A 20,572-nucleotide genomic window follows, 5' to 3' on the forward strand; every position below is an offset into this window, starting at 1 on the left:
AAATTTTCATGATTCCCTGAAGTTCATTATATAGAGATTTCACTGTACCGATTATTTTGTGTACATGTTATTCACGCTGGAAAACCATTTTGGTTTATTTGTACTAATGCAAATATAAATTGATGGCTGCAAGATTTTTTTGCTTGAAGTTGTGTAATGAAAAAAATTGCTGAATTGCTTACTGGGGGGGTATCTAAATTATCTTGACCTTTCGCTGGTGTATTAACCGTGCATATGTGTTTTTGATTGCAGACGATACTGCTGCCTTTCTGCCTTTTGGAAACAGCGATGTATAGCTTTCACAAATTTGGCTCAAAAGTGAGTTCCTGCACGAACACTACTTTGACATGGCTATAGTCTGAATTGTAATGCCGTATTTGCATGAATATAAGAGAAGCTTTTTTCCCTCTCAAAATTTTTACCTCGGCATGCACCTTGTGTTATTTGTATTCAAGTTCGTGACACAAATATAACATGTTTGGCAGAGTGGCACAAATATAATGTGACACAAATACTATAATGTGTTTTGCACATTACAAAGTATATAGTAATGCTTTGTAATGTGTAGTATTTAGAGTAAGCTTTTGAATACTAAGGTGTTAATACTTTCCTTTTATCTAGTGATTCAAACTGCAGTGAGCTAAACCACCAGACACCACTGTGATTCTACCGCGTACGGAGCCCTCCTACGCGGTAGTGTTAACGCCTTTTTCCCTTTATTTTCTCTAGTGAATCAAACTGTAGTGAGCTAAACCACTAGGCACCACTGTGATCGTTACAGCGTATGGAGCCATCCTACACGTGCCACCGCCGCCCATGTGCATCACAGTCCACGTGGGCGAGCACTGCGGATTGTGCCAGATTGCGCTGCCATTGCAAAAAGAAAATACCAGAACGAAATGGACTTCTAAATGTGACCTACAACTTTCGTATTGGCACTTTCTTCGTGAAGCCAATATTTAAAAAGTTAGGCAATTAGTTTATACTAATTAATTGACTTTGAAAAATGAAAAAGATATCGCAGACTAGGACACGCGATCCTCAACACCACTGAGTTGGTTTGAGCCTCCCAGCACACTCCGTCATTTTTAAAACATTGGCTACTTTTGGCTGGGACACCCTGTATAATTCATTGTTGTACCCATGCCACTTACCAGCAGGGAAAGTCACCGATGGGCTATCAGAATTCGCAGTACACCCAATGCTCACCATTGAAGGCATCATGCATCCATTTCTTTCGCGTAGACCCAATTACGATTTTTTTTCATGCTAATATCAGTGTGTATGCCTATAATGAATATTAAGTATAACGATGGCATGGCATTTTTGTGTCAGATACGACTTCGTTGTAATTAGGTTCGAGTGTACATACAGCATGTCGAGACAAGGATAGAGGCAAGAATAACACAGGGTGCATTGCTAAAAACTGTTACAGTGGAATCTCGATGATACGAATCTCACGGGGTCACAAAAAATATTCATATTAGCCGAAATTCGTATCTTCGAAACACAATTAAAACTAGCTAAATTGAAGAGTCAGAGGTGAACTCACTCACGCTCACGTACGTAAAAAGCATTTACAGTATAGACCTCTTCTAACGTAACTGTTTATAGTGCAGAACTGGCTACAACGTAGCCTTTTCCGACTCCCCTTTACCCTCCCATAGAACTCCATGTATACGCATACCGCTTACAGTGCAGCCGTGTGAGACGAAATACCGGTTATAATGCGGCTTCCGCGGGAAAATCTCGCCGACAAGGGCGGTAGCAAGCACGCTTCTCAACGAAGTGCACCCACCGATGGGAGAGAAGATCAACGAGGGCGATGCGGACGAGGAGCATGAGACATGGAGCATGAGTCCAAGGCCGATAAATTGGCTGCCGCGCGCCGTATGTGCAAGTAAAAGCGCCAGGGGACGCGCGCCTTCACGGAGAGAAAACGCGACTTCCGTACCGCGAAAGGCCGTGGAGGTATGAGGGAGGGAGGGGAGGCAACGCTGTGCTGCAGCACCAAATGCTTATCTTGCAACCGGGCGCAAGGGTAACTGGCGACGCTATCTCCCCCGCGAAAGGAGCAAAGCGGGAAGGCAGCACAGGAGAGAGGGAGGGAGGGGGGGCTTCTACTCTGCCAACAAATGCGTTCTTGTACTTTGCGCCTGTGCCGGCTGTCGGGGTTGTCGCGCGCACCGTATCTTGAAAGCGATCTCCACACGGCTCTGACCATTGTATGTGCTGTGTTTACGCCGCTCAGTTTCCGTTGAAGCGATAGACCGCACGAACCTTCACTCGCTGCGGCGGTCGCGCTTCCCCACGCCTGCGTGGAGAAAAGCACAAAAGCAACAAAAGCGCCACCGCTTCAAACTCTTCGCGCCGTCGCAGAAAGCGCGTGACTGCGTGCTGTTCTCTTTCGCGGCCGTCGGTGGGGCGGCGTTTATTCGTATCAACCGACTGCGGGTCGAAAATCGATTCGTAACAACCGTTCTCTAGCACGTTGCAAAGTAATGGGACTCGGCTGGGACCACAGAAAAATTTGTATCATCCGGAAATTTGTATCAGCCGTGATTGTATCATCGAGATTCCACTGTACTTTATTCAGCCACATCCCTGGCTACCCAGACAATGCAATAACATCCTCAGGATGTCCTGAGTATGTCACCCTGAGGACGTTATGATGTGCTCGGGACGTCCTCTAATGGTACTAGAATTGCACTAATCCAGTCCTGTTGTCCAGCCTCATAACAACCTCAGGCCGTCCTGGAAACAACTTTTCAGGACTTTTTCAGTTTGTTTTGAGTATGATACTTTGCAGGGCTGGTTTGGTACTGCATTTCATAAAATCTTCTGTAATTGCTGCTTATAATCTGTTTTCAATATTTTTTTCAGTGCATTAAGGGTCAACGTGTTTCCGGAAGCTTTTGTTGAAATAAGCACTGCCCCTAGAAACGCACGTAGGCACGGCTCAGTTGCTGACATAAACCGAATTAAATGAACATAATCATTTATTTGTAAATTATGACATCGATCGTGTTGGCGACTTCTTTGCCCAGCGTAGTAGTCCGCAAAGGAACGTAGAAAAAGAAAGCCAATAATAAGTCAGTACAATCAAAAGTAGAACAAGTGTATATGCTGTCCCTGAACTTATAAGATTGTGTGTACTACTACTGCAAGCAATTACATTAGGTTGTTCCCGTCCTTATGGTAAGATGATAACATGTTATGAATAAACACTGCACTGGGTCGGCTGCGCCATGGAACGAACGAAGTTCTACCATTATGCCTGCAGCTTGACCCGCAAGTGTAAAGCAAAGTTGTGGCAATGTGATTGATCAGCTGGCACCACGCCATTGCTATCGGCCGTTAGCACACAACTTACACGTTGGCATTGTTCCAGTGAATGCGGTGAAGGGTCCAAGCTTATTTGCTCAACATCCGGCTATGGAATTTCGCCGTGCATGCTACAAATCTGCCAAGGAGCCCAAGGTGGAAACATGGCGAACTAAACGAGTGGGAGGATCACACAAGTGCCAACTTCAGTGCCAACTGAAGGGTTCATTCTGCACTCAGCAAAATGCAGTATGATAGAGACAGAGAGCACCCAAAAAAACTCGTGGCAAGTGGCAGTCATTGTGATCACGAACACCAGCAAAGACGGCATGACACAAACAACAGTCGAAAATGGCGGCATTGCAAGACAGGCTTCCGTGTCAAGGATGAAGCGAAAAGCAAAGAAAAACAAAGCACAAGTACACACGTCTGGCGAGTGGGAATCGGGAACGAGACAGGAGATTTTACCAAGTACAAAATAAACCCCTCAGTTCCCATTCAGTGCTTGCGCCGTCCAATTGCTCGAGCGTCCATATCTTTTGCGCTGAAAGTCAACTTTACTTAATGCTGTAACATTGTCAATGTGTTTTGGCACAAAACACCACTCGACAAATTCTCGAAATAGAGCTCATCTATCGGCAATGTCTAGCATCCATAAACGCTAATCTTGCTGATGCATAGGAGCTTACTCTTCTATCTTTAATACACAAAGAAAATATGAGAAGACTCACCTCCGCCTATGCCTCAAATGCATGCTGCCATCTCGATTTCGACAGTTGCTTGGCTTGGCAGGCTTGATCCAATACTAGCTGTGACAGATTGGTAAAATGTTGCTAGCGACTAGTTTCCTCTTTCGTTTTAAACTTACGGCCCTGCTGTTTCAGAATGGAATGCGGGCGCACAAACCGCTTACCCAAGCAGGGGAGAATTAAAAAGAAAAGAAAAAACTTTTGACAATCAAAGGGCGCGGTATGATTCTGATAATAGCCAACGTATCTACAATTTGACTTTTTCATAATACGTATCTGCTTGCTAAACAACGAATGTGACAAATCGTATTTCAAGCTGTTATCATCCCCAGTACGTCCCCACAAGGATGTTTTCAGGACATTTCATTGTCCTCAGAAAGTACCCGAAAAGATGTTCCCGAGGACGTTGTCCTCAGTACGTCCTAAAGACATCACAAAATGTGCGAGGACTTTTGTGCCATTTGAGGACGTCGAGTGCTCTCTGGGTAAATACAGAAAGTAAAATTAAGTAAGTAAAGGGGAAAGACTGTCATATTTTCTGATGTAAAAGTCGCACCTTTATATAAGACGTGTCCCCTACCGTGCTTCAGAATCTCATGGGCCTTTATTGTTTACCTTGTCAGCTGATTTTGCCGCTTCAATAAAACATCATTACAGTTGAACCTCGTAACAATGTGGCATCGGATATGAAACTACCTTCATAGAGATCGACAAACAAAATTATTGCAATCATATCTCTGCTGAAAAAACTGTTCTAACGGGCCAGCAAAGGGTCTCCTGCGGACTTTGAGGACCCATCAACATCGTGCCGTGCCAATACAAAGCACGAGAACAATAATAAATTAACATACAGTTAAACCTGCTTATAACGAACCTCCATATAACGAATTCCCGGCTATAACAAAGTTTTTCTATTCCCCGCCGTTACTCCATAGAACCACATGTATTTGAGACCTCTGTGTAAAGAAGTGGCAGCGGGAGACCCCCTGGAAATAAAAAATTTTCCCCGCCAACAACCTAGAGATTTCGCCCCAAATTTTGTCATTTTGCGCGAGCAGCAACCGGATGCACCTTCTCCGCCGCTACGGAATGCGAAGCGAGCGCACGTGAGCGTGTGCGAAGCAGGCCTGCATCCGTCGACCCAGCGATCTTGCCGCCGCGGGCATGACCTTTCCCCCTCCCTTCATTCAAACCTGATCCTGCCGCTTGCTGCAGCTGGCCTAGCCCGCCAAGCCGGCACTCTCCTTTTCCAGTTGATGTTGCCGACGTGCTGGCAGACGCTGTGACACGTCACACTCGATAAGCGCGGACACGCGCTGTCAAAACGCTGTCAGCGTGTAGAAGCGCCGCTGCAGAAGCAAAGTGACCTTCGAGCTGTTGTCTATCGCTTCAATGCAAACTGAGCGCCGAGAACACACAGCACGCACAAAGCTACGAGCCGCCGACGCTCCTACACTGCTTAGACTCTGCCCCAACGCAGATCGCTTTCAAGATACGGCCCGTGCACCGCCGCGCAATACACCGCCCCTCGCTCTCTCGCCGATGCCTCGAGCGCAACGGAAGAAGCATGGAGGAAGGAAAAAAAGAAGACGCGCTTCCTCCCTGCTTTTCTTCCTTTAGATGAGATGAGATTTAGACGCGGTCGTCGGCTCCCCTCGCACGTTTTCCCTCGCACATACAGCATACGGCGCACGACGACTGCGTTATCGCCCGTGGACTTTATATGGAACGTTTATGGGCCAAAACCAATTTTAGGGCCACAACGCGTCATAGACACCATCTTTAGATAGCAAATACGGATCTCAAGGGCTATACTTTTGCTGGCGGAAATCGAAAATACATCATAGTTGTCGCCCCCGGCACTTTGGGCGGCCAATGCCATCGTCAAGCCACCAAGTCAAGCGACATGAAAAGTCAAAATGTCCGCTCGGGCCGGCGCAGGATGGCAGTTCGCACCGTATGATGCAGGAACGGTCCCACAGTTGCGACGCAACAACGGGGTTACCAATGCATTGGGTTCTATGGGAGCTGTGCTGGGACTGGCCGAAAACAACGTAACAGCCGGGAAAATGCAGCACCCGGGAACGTAACAGCGGGGCTCTACTGTAATACACTACGACGCCATTGTGACGCTCGCTCTTCGTTTCCGATGCCTCGCGCTTGTGCGAAACAACACGCGTCAACGCATCCAGTACCTGGTGTTACATTCCAAGGATGAGTGCTTCAACGAAAATGGAAAACGGGTTCGCGTTACAATCGAGGGCACGTTAGAATCGAGTAAATACGGTAAGCATTTCTTTTTCGAATTTTCGTGCCGAACCTGCATATAACGAAATCCTCTTTATAACGAAGTTTTTCGGGAACTTGTCAATTTCGTTATATCCAGGTTTAACTATATATGCACTCTGCACCACCGCGAATACACAACTGTGTGATAGGTGTTATCGTAAGGGATCGGCAGGTTGGCTTGCCAACTGCGGTCCAACCAAGCCAAGCTAGCTTGCTGGCCAAAACGTGCATGTTGCCGACAGACTTTTTGGACACAGAAAGGACCACACACGGATTCATGCTTTGCTACTATGACCATCAGTCTAGCCTGTACATCTGATCTCACGCTTGATTGCCGATAAGGCCTATGAGTGTGAACACATTGGTGGCGAGCTTCCTGCGACAGCTTGTCACAAGCCGCTCCGCCAGCTGCTCTGGTTAGGCCTAGTGGCCTAAGCAGTGCCACTTTGTCAAGAGTTGCCAACCAAAGATATGGTTTTGGGTCAGTTGACACAGCGGCAAGTTTATTCATGGCCGCCATGTTTGCTGCATCACACATGCGCTTCATGCTTGAGACACCGTGCTCGATTTGAAATTTTGGTTATTGTCGCTATACCCTGGTGCTAAGTTTAACTAGCGATGCCGCAGGAATTGTACAGGTCCAAAAAAATCTAGACGTCTGAAAAATCAGTTGGGTACTGCATTTGGCATTTTTGTTGCCAAAACATATATTTTAAGGCATGTGAAAACTAAAGTTTGCTTTGCTATGACCGATGCTGGTGTCAGTTCCGGCATTTTAGATTTTGTTGTAGCACGAGAATATGCCACTTAAATAACGCATGACCAGCCAAACATTATATTTACTTCGTTATATCTGATAATTCGTTATGTATGTGTTTGTTATATCCATATTTAATGTCTGCATTTGATAATTAACTTATGAATGCCGCAATCGAATGTGTTTTTGTCCTTTTGGGATTGCGTCGTATTTAACTCAAAACAAACGATTGATATATGCCTTGAGCATTTTGTTAAATGCAACAGTCAGGATTTATGAAGAATAAGTTCTCTTAACAAAAAAGTTTTAAAGGTGTTTTAAGATGGGGCGGCATAGCAAGACAAAAAAATGCAGATAGAGAAGGAAAAAAAAAATTTGATTGTACGTGTGCTACCCTTTTGTGGCAGTGCAAGACACCATATGGTAGAGGGGTGCTTGCTTCAAAAAAAATTATTCGGACAAGTTCTTGAAGCAGGCCAAATCGACAAAAGCAGTGTTGCTGGAAATGCCACCGATTTTAAAATAATCTGTTGCTTGTCAATCTCTGCTGTTCCATCTTCGCTGCTGCTTGTGTGCTGTATCTAAAAAATTGTTGATGGAGTGTGTATGTATCCTACAGAATTTGCATGTTCAGTTAAGCTTTAAAAAAGGCGCACTATTCCCACCTTTTCCTAACTTCTTCCATCTGCCAGATTTCTACGAATTGCCTCAAAAATGCCTTCGAACGAGTATGGGGCCTCCCAGGAATATAATCGTTTTCAAAAAGGCCTAGTAAAAAGTATACACCACGAAAGCAATATTCACCTTTCCCATTTTCCCTCAGCGTTCTCTGTTCCGAAGGAGTGGGGCAGTGCCAGTGGTGGCAAAGTTCCTGAGAAATAAACTTTAGTAGTACCATTCTTTGATGTGGTGTGTCCGCTCTCCTGTGCATTTCATTGGTGGCTAATTAAGTTAGGGGGGAGGGAGCGCAATCACACAACGCAACAATGCAAGAGACTTTATTTCTGAAAATGCAGCTTAGGGGTGCTATTCTGGATACTTGTTAAAATCCGCCATATTGTTGAAAACTCAAGGTCACCTCATCTGAGGCTCTCGGGCTGCTCAGCCAATCAGATTATGCAACCTTGAGATTTTAACAAGGCAGATTTCAACAACTGTCCAGAATACATTGAAAGCTGGTTACTGCAAACACCACATTAACAAACTTTTCAGATTAACATACTTATCAGAAATCCCCTGCTGACTGCTTATAGTTTCAATGTAAAAATATTTCGTTACTACGAACTTCAGAATAATGATCGCTGTTTAGTTTCCGTGTCAGGTTAACAGCACCTCAGTACTACGAACTTATATTCCAAAATCTGGGGATTCTTAGATTTCCGTGTATCCTTCACGGCAGCCGGTACGTTAGGCTAGCAGACGACTAGGCGTAGAAAGTGGACGCCGTGGCGTATGATCTCGGAAAATCCGAGGTGGCGCCAAAGAAAAGAAAGAAAAAAATGGCGGGAGAAGACTTTTGTGGAGGCGTTGACGCATTGGGTTTTGCAAGCACATGCTCCGCCTAGACAAGTGTCACCTAGCTACGAAAGCGCGACCCTTCCTTCTTTCGCCCTTATTTTTGCGCATGCCTCTGCGCGCGGTGAAATGTAACCTCCATGCTCCGGGGATGCCACACGGTCGCACTTTCCGAGGTCTAGTGCTGTGATCGTCTGCGTTTACCGCCAGCTTCGCGGCCTGCGTTTGTGGCTCGTGAGCATATGCGGCTGTTTCTCGCTGGCATCCATCCTTACCCTAACAACGCGCTTCTGGAAGCCGGTTCCTCGCGCTCGTAGCTTCCACTGCATAGGCACAGAAAGTTGTCCCTGAGTACAGCAAACTTGAAGCTTAATATCAGGTGGGCGGTGGGCGGCAGGCGGTCATAGAGGTGGGCGGTCGGCAGGAGTGGTGGGTAGCAAAACCACCGCCGCGCGCTGTGGGGAGAACCCTGGCGGGGGTTAGAAAATGGCGCCCGGTGAAAAGTGTCGCTCCAGCAGATTGGACGGGCTGATTCTGAACCGGGGTCATTGCAGCTTTGTGAGGTGTGGGGAAATGGGCTCCATAGCCGCAGAGCCCACAGCTCCTGCTAGTTCTTGCAGCCGGATTTTCTCTGTAGACACCCTAGACAGCACTGCGGCAGCTCTTAGGAGAGGAGGCAGAGGCGAAGGGGTGCAGTTGGCGTTACTTTATTTTTCAGGGGCTTTAAGTGGCAGTGCCCTGCCTATAATGTTGCAGTGAGAGGGCTCATCTAGGCACCCCGTGGTGGCCGCAGTATTTACGCTACTCATTTACGTGCAACTGTAGTGCACGGCAGGGCTGGAATGTGTGCTCATGCTCGTGTGTTCCATCCAGTCTGGGCTTGCTGCGTGGTGCAGACCGGCTTTATCCTGCACAAATAGTTGGCAAATCCAGATAGCACATTTTTAAACTCCATCAATAGCTCAATACAAAGCATGTTTAGCCAAGAGTGACCGGTAGTTAGCGCACGCTGGCACGTATCCTTTAAGTGCCATTCCTAACTGCCATTCCTTGCGAGGCGCGGCAGACAGTAGCGTACATGTGCTCTGGATTTAAGGTTCATATGTTTAGGGGCTAGTTAAATGTTTAGAGCTAATTGAAATTAATAATACTCTACGGCTACGACACCAATAAGCAGTGTGCTAAAGTTTTATTCGTCCGGTGGGGGATCGCATAAGTAGACAATAATCTGCTTCTTCAGGAAGTGCATACTTCTTATTGAAATTCGAAGTGCAGATTTTCGCTTATTTCAACCTGTTTAGTAAACTGTTAATTAATATACGCAGCAACAGCAGGAATAAGCACACTGATCCAAACACCCTTCTTCATTGATGTCAACTATCAATAGCAGCCATCAGTGGAAATCTTCCATATGATGACAAGAGGCCGGATTATTAATCATTAAGAATGTGCTTTTTAGGCGCCAAAAATAGGCAGGGAAGACAGCGTTTTAGGCGTCCCAACTTCGTAAATATAGGCTCCATAAATTTTAGCAAAAATGCAAATAACTTCAAACCAAGACGTGCGCAACCTATATCTACAACAGGAAAAGCAAGAACTTCATGATTAGTGATAATGCAATGGCACCATTAGTTGAATATGGCTGTTTAATTGTTTCATAATACTGTTAGACTAGTAATGGCCAATTGGCTTAATTCGGCAAATGCACTGCTCACATTCATGTTCAATTGCCACTTATTCTTGCTTGATATGTTGCATTAGTGAAACAGACTTGAGAAAGAATGCTTGAAAACTTTGGAAATATTGTTTGAGAAAAGTGCAATTTTATGTCTACCTGATGCAAATAAATATCAACACAACAAAAGCAGACACAAATAATAAGCACAGGAGAGACGACAGTTTACTAAAAAATTAACAGGTTGCACGATGACTGTAAGGTACATCTCTTACAATTTTCTCACCCACAAAAATAATATCTGGATTGTATACACTCGAACCTTGTTATAAGGAAACAGGATATAACGAAGTAAATTTAATTCCCATTGAAATCCTCATAGAGATCCATGTATATAAAACCTCGTTTTAACGAAGTGAAATTGTTCTGCCAAAGGATATAACGAACTAAATTCATATCCGAAACCAAACAATAGCCTACTGTTGCGCACCAAGTACATTGCTTTCCGCGGGATTCGGCACTCGTTCGCCGCGGTAGTCTCGCGTCGTCGAGCAACACTGGTCTTTCTCACCGCCTTGGTAGCTGCGCACCTGTGCACAAACCACACCTCACTATCGCACTTCTTCATAGACCTCTCTCTCATGCCTGTGCCTGGCTGCGCAAACCCTGTCACAGTGCGTGGTGGTGCGAAAGATTAGTGTATTCACTTCTGGGCACCGCGCAGCTGGGCGTACCTCCAAGATCTCCCCAGCGCAATCTTGGGGATGGGAGGGGGGGGGGGGGTCACGTGCAAGCCTGCGCGAGTTGCACCATGCTGCGCGGCCACATGTCGCGGTGCGAAAGATTAGTGCATTAGCTCCTTTCTCTACGGTGCATCGCGTAAGCAGCCGCAGCTAGGCCTGTCTTCGGAGACCTTCTGGCGCAATCTTGTGGGTCACACCAAGGCCGCGCATTCACTTCTACCTCTCCCTGCGGTGTGCTGTGCGGGCTGGCAGCTGGGCTTGGCCTCCGAGGTCGCATTAGCATTGGTGCAATCTCGGAGGGTGCGGCAATGTTCGCTTGCCTCCTCAATCACGCAGTGGAGTTCTGTGTTTGTGCCACGGGCTGCTCGAGTGCGACGAGTAAAGTGGAAAGCGGACACGAAAGACCATCACAGTGGAACAGAAGGCAGCTCTCTAAAGGCTATCGCGTCAGGTGCTAAGTCGTGTGGCACACGCCGAAGACTCTTGTTTTATTCAAATTTCATTGCATGCATGGCCGTGTAGCGGTTCCGCGGGCCGCAAAGCCGACTCCTTATTTTAGTGTTTACAATTGTGCACCCCATTGGCCATATATTGCAGTAAATGGCAATAATGGACATAACGAAGTAACAGATATCACGAAGTAATTTCGGCTCCCCTTCAACTTCGTTATAACAAGGTTCGAGTATAATGCGTTCCAACACTGCCGAATAAACTATCACATTTTTCAAAAGATGTTATGGAGATTTTCGATGAAAAAGCGTATTTTAGGTCCCATCGAGCGTGTGCATTTTAAGGTGCAAAGAAATGCAGCTACACAGTGATGTTTCGCCATTGGGTCTTCAACTCTGCTGTGATTCCCTCAGAGGCATGTCAGATATTCAAATGCTACGTCGAAAATAGACTTGGATTTGAATATGCTTATAGTAACAAGGCTGCAACTGCACTTGTGTGCAGAAATCTGCTTCGAAAGCACGCGGAGCATAGTAAAAAAATAACAGTTCAAATTGTAGAAACAATAGCAGACCTGCACCATCTCCAGATCCTTGGATTCAAAGTTATGCTTCTTGTCCGCTGAGAGCAAGCGTGTATGCCAAGAATGAACACTCTATGTCAACAGATGTTATTGGAGTGTAGTTATACTTGAGAACATTCGTAGCCTTAACCAATATCGGAATCCTAGAGTGCTCACTGGCAGGAACTCCCGATATATTCTTTCAGGACAAAAATCCTTCGTTTTTGTCTAATACTGATTGTAACTTCGACACCTACCTTTTCAGCTGCTGGTCCTTTAGGAACGGTGGCGATACGTTGCTGTGCATCGAGAATTAGCGCAAGGTTTTAGTTAGAGTATTGCCAGAACTTTCATGTTTTTTAGATTGTTTGCGAGGGATGTGAAGCAAGCGCACAAGTACACAAGGTCACCTTGGAGGCTATCCTCGGAGAGGGCAGCTTGAGCTTTCCTAACTGAAGCACTCTCGTCACCAGAAATGGTGTTGATCACTGCCTTGACTTCAGAAAATTTGGACTTGTTATACTCAACAACTTCTAGCCATGTTTCCCAACATGTGATGATGGGCTCTGGTGGAAGAGGTACGTCCAGCAACTCCTCCTTGTACGAGCACACGCAACAGGGCCGCCTTCAGGAATACAGCCTTGGCTGAAGCAATAAGCTTGTTAACGTCCCTGAGGTGCTTCCTCACTTCTTCACAAATGCAATGAAGTGCAAGTGCTAGGCATATGGCATGCACCATCTGCGCGTAGAAGGCCTTCAGCAGATTAACAGGCTGTGGCGTCTATGTAGAGTAAGAGAACATTAGTGTCTTCAACTCCTGCAGAGTAAACTTTGAGGAACTGGTTTACAAAGTATGCTATAGACTCCCCATTTGTTCTCTCCAAAGGCTTCGACCACACTAGGAAAGGCCTTGTCTTCTCCTATGCTGCAAGCTTCCTAGCTACAAATTGAGCGACAAAGCGCTTCTTCACGTTTGTAATCTCATCTACGAAAACTCAAATGAAGAAGTCACCAAGCTCTTCTCTGAGTCTTCCTAATATTTGATCATACATGGGCTGGAGGTAGTTCTTCCGCAATGTAAACTCGGATGGCTTGCTGTGGTTGCAATATTCCTGTAGGAATTGTTTCAGCAAAGGATTTTCAATTCAACTGCACGGTTTGCAGAACAAGGTCTCTGCATCTGAAATGTAGCACGGTGAGTCAACTGTCCACTGCTGAATGAATACACTCTTGGGTGTCTTTCTTTTCGGCATGGCTGAGAAGTGCAGAGCAGATTGCCAGACCGCTATACTACCATAACAACAATAACGCAGACTGGGCTGGAGCGTTGTGGTTGAACCCGATAGAGTTCTGAACAACCAATGTTGCTAGGTAACAGAGTCTTGAACTGCACTCGAAAGCGAAACTGTTAGCTAAATATTGTTTTATAGACGCCAATGTTGAAAATAGGCATTTATAGGCCCTAATGCCAGAAATAGGCATTGTTGTGTCTGGCGGTCCCTCGGGACAAAGGAAGCCTCATCGATATATGTGAAGCTATCAAGTGCGTGAATGCTTGTCGTTTCTCGTGGCCGGGAAGCGTCACTGTCACCTGGGACTGATGGATGAGGAATTAGTCCCCAGGCTTCAATGAGTCATCGGCCTCGTGAGTTGCTAAAACGGCAACGTCGCTCTTGGTGTATTTCCGTGAAGCACCAGCGCCCGCCCGAACTACGACGAGGCCCGGCGCCGACTGTGACGTGCCAACCTGGAGCCCCCTTCCGAGACAACAGCCACCGCCCTCCCTGGAAACGGTGGCTTCCGCAAAATGGCCATCACAGAGAGGTGACTAATTCTTGAAAGGGGCCAGCGTCGACCATTCCCGTGGGAACCACATCAATGTTTGGTTCCCAAGGTGTCACCCGTTGCCTGGTGTGCGGGGGCGATCATGCAACATTGGAGGCGGAGCCCGGTGGCACGGGGACACATCACAGGCGGGATGTGGCAAACTGGTCGAAGATGGTTATTGGCTAAGAACTAAAGCACTTTCCCTCGTCGAGTGAAAGAGGGAAACGAAAGGGATAAAAAAGCGGGACTTGAGTGTTGTGGGAGACGCTCGGAGATGTAAACGCTAGAACATGCAAAGACGATAGCATGTAGACTCCACCAATATCATGGAGTCCTTCGTGTAAAAAGATGCATATTTGCATATAAAACCCGTTTTCTGATCTCCCTGGACCTCTCCTCCTCCCGGTACCTGGCACATCACCATCCATAGAACCTTCGTGGCTGCTCGGACCTCGAACTTCGCAACAGCATTATAAATACAGTGCTAAAGGTTTTCTTGTCACCCAAATTGTGCTCATATAAGAAACGCTTAACCTTGCACTCGGCCGCGCAACGCTTGAAACAGTGAAGCTGGGCGATCATAGCCCAGCATTTTCCAGAAGTGCGCACGGACTTTTCATCTTCTTACTCATGATGTTGATAATTTCTTTTCGCGCATCTCGGACTTACGGCCGTCACTGCGCATTGCATACCGCAGCTTGCAACACCGACACCGTGTTCTAGGACCCGCTCCGTGAATGCGTCTCTCTCGCTCTCATAGCACGCAAAACCTCTTCAGCTCGCAGAGCACGAGCGTACGAATGCGCCAGCTGTGGACAAATACGACGATGCTCGAACGCAATCATATGGTTTGCATAAATGCATGTTCTGCATGCATGGCTGTATAGCCTAGTGGTTACGCTTGCTTTGGGGCTGGGGATACGTGGGTTCGAATCCCGCCTCTACAAGAAAGTTTATTTTATTTTCTTTCTTGGTAGTTTCTTGATACACACCACAAATTACGGCTGGCTTAAACAGCTTCGCTGTTAAAAAAAAAGGTTGATTATGAGGCAAGGGAAAAAAAATAGGCATTTGCCTTAAATCTGGTCTGTAGTGATGACATAAACAAATCCCCGGCAGCTTTAAAATGGGTGAGGAGAAAGCCTCCGTATGAAAAGAGGGTGTTTTCAAAAAAGGTGACTTCACACTCACACTCAGCTTGTGAGCTCTACGCATTGCACACGAGGGCAAAATTTGGCTGAGATGTTCATAGCAGTGTACACTATCCACAGAATGTTTTTTTAACCAAGTTTTTCACCAGGTGTGCCAATCAAAGTCAATACTCATTCTGGTAAATACAGAGTAAAGTGCAGCTTCCTTTAAGTGCAGTGAATGGTGCTTGTAGATGCAAAAGAAAGGCCTGTTCTGGAGAAATACTATGCACCAGTACAATCAAGTTAAATTTAACCTTTTTGCACTTAGCATTTTGTGGTGGGTGCAGGAGTGTAAAATCTAGTACTACAGCGAATGTTTTAGGCCTCTATACAGCCATAGTGCAATTACCATCTGCCTTTTACCACTTCATACCATTTTTCTTGGTGCTCTTTGGCCATCCCTTGCCCTTGTGACAATAAAATCCATATATCATCATCATGAAATCTAGTATTTTACTGTTTTACTGTTTTTCATGCCTTTATTCAGTGGTTAGCTGCCTCTGACACTAACTTTATATATTTGCAGCCCAGCGTTTCCCAGCGGCCTATGCGATCCACAGCTGCACCGCTAGCGTTCCTGGCTACAGCCTTGGTTCTTTGTGGTATTTCCCCAAAGGTCTCGTCACGAACCACGACCTGCTTACAACTTGTGGCTGATGTGATGGTGGACCTGATGGTGTACACCTTTTCCTTTGTTGTTTTTCATGTAATTTTGGACGATTGGGTCGGCTGAGCAGTGCAGCTGAAAGGTGCCATGAAGTACATCTAAACTGTGCAGCTCATCATTGAGGCCAAGGAACAAACTGCATCAGTGTGCCTACTGAATGTCTGCAGGGTTTATGGCTGCCATAGACTACCACAGGCCAAGGTGACATCTGTGCTATGTTGCAGCAGAATTTGACTTGCAGTGAAAGAACCGTGAGATGTTTGTGGCAGCCATGAGTGTTAGTGTGTGTAACTTGTGTGTCATGACTACAAGAAGTCTATGTGCTTGCAGCATGTGGAACAGAATAGTGACTGATTACTGTACAGCCACTGTTATGAGGATTGTTGCAGGGCATTTATCTTTTGTGCTAAAAAGAATGAATGACATGCATATGGATAATGTCAGCAGCTAGTCTGTATTTGTTCTTGTCTATGTAACATTAAAGAAAAAGTTCTCATTTCCCCATTGTGTTTTGAAGACCTTAAAATACTGTTCTAATGTGTATGGGGGACCTCATGTGGTTCCTGCATGCTTCAATGTTCCAGAAAACATTAGCCCTAATTATTGCAAATGTAGAACATTTCAGGTAGTGAATTTTTTCCACAGCATTCGCTCTAAAATAATGGTTGTAAAGTTATATACAATGAACAAAGCTGCTGACATGATCCCTTGACATCTCTTGCTTAGCACAAATGAGATTATGTACCAAGCTAATGAATAATCCTGAAGTTCACTTTCTTGCCATTGTCATTTGCTCTGCAGGTATTGTAAAGAAATGATATGTCCTTTCGGCATTGTGTAGCAAACATGATTATTCCTGAGTGAAAAAGTAGAAAATTGTGGAACTAACGAATAGTCATGCCTTGTTCATTTGATTTTGCTGCCTGTTTCTAAGTGATGTTTCCCATCTCGTGCAGTAACATTGAAGGACGCTTGTTCTTGCAGGCAGCTTACTGCAGATTGCCATAGGCTGGACAGGCAACAGTAACAGATGTAATATTCAAGGCAATATGTACATTGTTTTGAAAACTCCTGTGTGATTTAAAGTGAAATTAGTGTTAATGAACACTGAAGCAACTCAACCTCTAGAAAAATTTACTCTGAAAAAAAATATGCTTTGTGGTTGCAGTTTAGAGTTCACTCATACAAATGGATCCACTTCTGGCCCTCATGCTCACAACTCTGCGGTGATTGATTCAATTCGGAAGGAATTTTGAAAGTTGACAAAGTTTTGAGTGGATGAAGTACGTTGTAAATGAATGAGTGCACAATTGCATGAACATGCTTGAATCACCTCTAGGTGAAATTGTGATCTAATGATTAGACACAAGAACTGAGTGGTTCCATAATTAAGTGCTCTTGAATACGGCTTAACTCTGAAGCCTTTGTTGTGTGTGCTGAATCCAAGACGGCACCGTTCTGCCTTGCAGGATAACAAAAACAACATCATTTGAATGCATTGTGGCTTTGCTATATTTAATGCTTCTGGTATAATGTGCCACTAAACTGGCATCATTTGCAGTGCTGTGATGTGGGACCAAATGAACGAAAGAAACCCTTGACAGTCACGTGGATTCGAAACCTGTTCTAAAATGAGAGTATAAGTTCAGCTGGAGAGTTATTGGTGAGAGAATTCATGATAAATTAATAAGCTATTTTGGGTGTATGCATTGGTGTATGTCAATGCTGTGTGTCTCTGGTTGAAGTGTTAACACTAATTGAAAGCATTACATGTGAATGAATGATATACGAAGCAGGATATGGGAGCATGAGTGAAGCTGCTCTTGGTCTGCCATAACGGAGTCCTGTCATTTCCCAATAATATGCTGGCTAATTGTTTTGACAGCTTCATAGTAATTGTGATAGAATTTCCATAAATTCTTTCCTAGCATTGATTACTTGCAATTTATTTATAATGCAGGACATGATGTGAAAAATGTTAAAGCTGTGATTTTTTTGTCGTGTGTGTTGTATATTGCATGATATGGTTAAGCTTCTTGATAAATAAGGTGCTCTCTAAATTCTGAGCCTGAGTTTTTGGCGGGCTAATTATTTTTTTGGAGGCATGTTAAAAACCTTACCATTTTTTTTCAAAGGCACTTATATGTGCTACAATAATGTGGAAATAGCTCACGATATGAACTGCTATGTTGTTTGTTGAGCGCGAAGTGACAGTTGTACGGGTTAACTTTTTTTTTCAGTATGTGATTTTTTTAAATATATTTAATAAAAAAGGGTGAGTTGATCAAGCACCATTGTAAGCACTGCGAGAAGTGTGCATGTGTCTTCAGGCAGCAAGCATAATAACTTGTGTTACAAAAAATTGCTGGTCATTCCAATTCATTATTTTTTTAAACTTGTCACACTATTGGTATGGTTTTGCAAGGGAAAACCGTCTTTAATTAGCTTAAACGTCCTTGCCCAGTACATTTGTGTGCATTTGGATGTGTGTGTGTGTTCTTTTCCTCTTTCTTTTTTTGCTTGTCGGTGCACAGTTTGCTGTCATGCAGTATAAATCAGGTTTTAGGGATGACTTCAGTTGTTTTCTTTAAAATTGTTAATAGAATTTGTTATTTGTTACACTAACACAGGTCTGATTGGGCAACACATACCTTTAGTTTTTGTAATGAAGCAATATTCAAAGCACATACTCGCACAGGAAAAATATGGGGTGGAACTTTAAAAAATTAGTCGCACCTGAGGCCCTCCATTTGCTGCAGCTGATCACTGTTAGCACTGTCTTTCTGTATTAAAGGAAAAACATAATCTCAAGGGCTTCATTAAGATTATGTTTTGGTGCTTCTATTATGCCATATTTATTGCCTGTATACATGCAGATCACTAGAAATGCTTATTTTTTAGTGAACTGTTCACAACAGTCATAACGTAATGAAACAATGAGATGTTCATCTTGTAATAAGTAAAGTAAAAGATTCATGAAGACAACTACACAACTAAATTCCTTTCACTCCCCATAATACATGCTATAGTTTCTGTGACACTCCAATGTCTGAATTTGTTGCCAAATTGTGCAAAAGGCAGTGTGCGTTGCAACTGTCTCTGCATGTGTTTTGTCATTCATTCTCCTGTCCCTCACAATATGAAAGCTTAAGAAATAGATGATGATAAAAGTCATGCTATCACTTGTATTCTTGACCAGTCTGATTTAGCAATTCCTCCATTTTTGTGTGATGCGTAGCATCAGCGTGATCTCCTATTGTATCTAAGAGCAGTGTGCTTTGTTTTGGTTGGCCACTTTGTCTGTGCTCATGAAAATTGAAAAACAATGTGAAAATGGCAAAAGCTGGAAGTGGTCATGCCATGAAGTGGTTCACTTCTTTTTTTTTTTTCTGTGTCCTCTGTTGGTTGGTTTGGCCAGCAGGCCTGCACCGCAGTCATATATACAAAGTGGCTGGCCAAGGTTATAAGCACAGTATTGTTTTATTAATTGGACACATTTAACCACTTCAATAAAATCAATAAATATTTTTGTTCTTGACAAAGGCAAAGCAATATTTAGTTTCGTTACTTTATAAGATTGGCTAGGAGTAATTGGCTCCTTGCAAATGATATTGCACAAGTGTCTTAATGCAATTCAGTTTAAGATATTCTAAGCCATTATAATAGATATTTTCATTGGGAGCTTATATATGTTATACGTGTAATGGAATTGCGCTGGTATGTTCGTGTAGGAATCGCGTTAATATACTCATGAAATTTTTTTAGTTATCTTAGTGCAGTGATTATGATACACTAGATTTAAAGCAGTTTGAATAATGTAAAAAGCCTTTATGTGATTTTTTTTATGTTGTATTGTACTCATTAATTTACCCTCCAGTAATTGACAGAACAAAAGGAAAAACTTCTTTTCCTTAGTTCACCCCAACATTGGTAGCCACTAGGCATGTAATGGTTACGTTTAAACTACAATAATGATTCACAGAAAAGCAACACAGCCTTTCCGTAGTGTAATTAAGATAACTGCAAAGCATGAATTGCTTTTTTTTGTTTTGCCCATTTTTCGTTCCTTAAAGGGAAACGAGTGTTTTTTAAATTGAAGGATTTGTGGTGTTTTGGGAAGCTGCCGCATTATTAATCACGGAATAAAATGATAGTTGTGTGAACTGGGCTCCAAGAGAGAGAGGACTTCAATGTTACGTGCCTTCTAGGACAGATGGCGCGGGACAGCAGGGGCCATTAATTTGTCGGGGTCCTGCCGGCTTCCATATATGCATTAGGAACATAGGTCGGTGCACTCACTCACTCGCACTCATTTCAAAGACGTGAGTGTGAGTGCAGGTGAGTGCGTGTGAGTGGAGGTGAGTGCTAGTGCAGGTGAGTGCTAGTGCGAGTGAGTGCCTGTGAGTGCGAGTGGAAGTGAGTGCCAGTGACTGTGAGTGGAAGTGAGTGCGCGTGAGAGTGAGTGCCAGTGAGTGTGAGTGGAGGTGAGAGCCAATGAGTGGGAGTGGAAGTGAGTGTGAGTGGAGATGAGTGTGAACATGACTGAGTGCTGTGTGAGTAGAGCTGAGTGTGAACGTGACTGAGTGCTGTGAGTGTGAACGTGAGTGTGAGTGCAGGTGAGTGTGAACATGAGTAAGTGGTTGTGAGTGTGAACGTGGTGAGTGCTTGAACGATAAGCAGAGGTGATATCGGTTCACCTTGCTTGCGGAAAAATGGAAGCACGTTGTGTGCACAAGCTCACTCGTGGTGATGACTTATCGCACTAGCAGATTGTGCACGCCAAGATTGAAACCACTCACTAAGGTCGTCATAATCCAAGGA

At 44.5% G+C, this 20,572-nt stretch overlaps 1 protein-coding gene across 2 annotated transcripts in view; it reads left to right on the top strand.

The window, feature by feature from the left end:
• Nucleotides 1–19,116, top strand: part of LOC119436328 (uncharacterized) — a 41,981-nt gene extending 22,865 nt beyond the window's left edge. Inside the window, exons 4-5 of one of the 2 annotated variants that reach the window (XM_049657072.1) lie at nt 253–318; nt 15,611–19,116. In XM_049657072.1, coding sequence (XP_049513029.1) covers nt 253–318; nt 15,611–15,817 — 273 coding nt within the window. In that variant the 3' untranslated portion in view covers nt 15,818–19,116. Of the gene's footprint in view, nt 1–252; nt 319–6,619; nt 7,194–15,610 lie in introns of those variants that run through there. The other variant, XM_049657074.1, reaches the window with a different exon arrangement.
• Nucleotides 19,117–20,572: the final 1,456 nt, after the last annotated feature.

Source organism: Dermacentor silvarum, chromosome 1 (genome assembly GCF_013339745.2).
Source record: "Dermacentor silvarum isolate Dsil-2018 chromosome 1, BIME_Dsil_1.4, whole genome shotgun sequence".
Classification (NCBI taxonomy): domain Eukaryota; kingdom Metazoa; phylum Arthropoda; class Arachnida; order Ixodida; family Ixodidae; genus Dermacentor; species Dermacentor silvarum.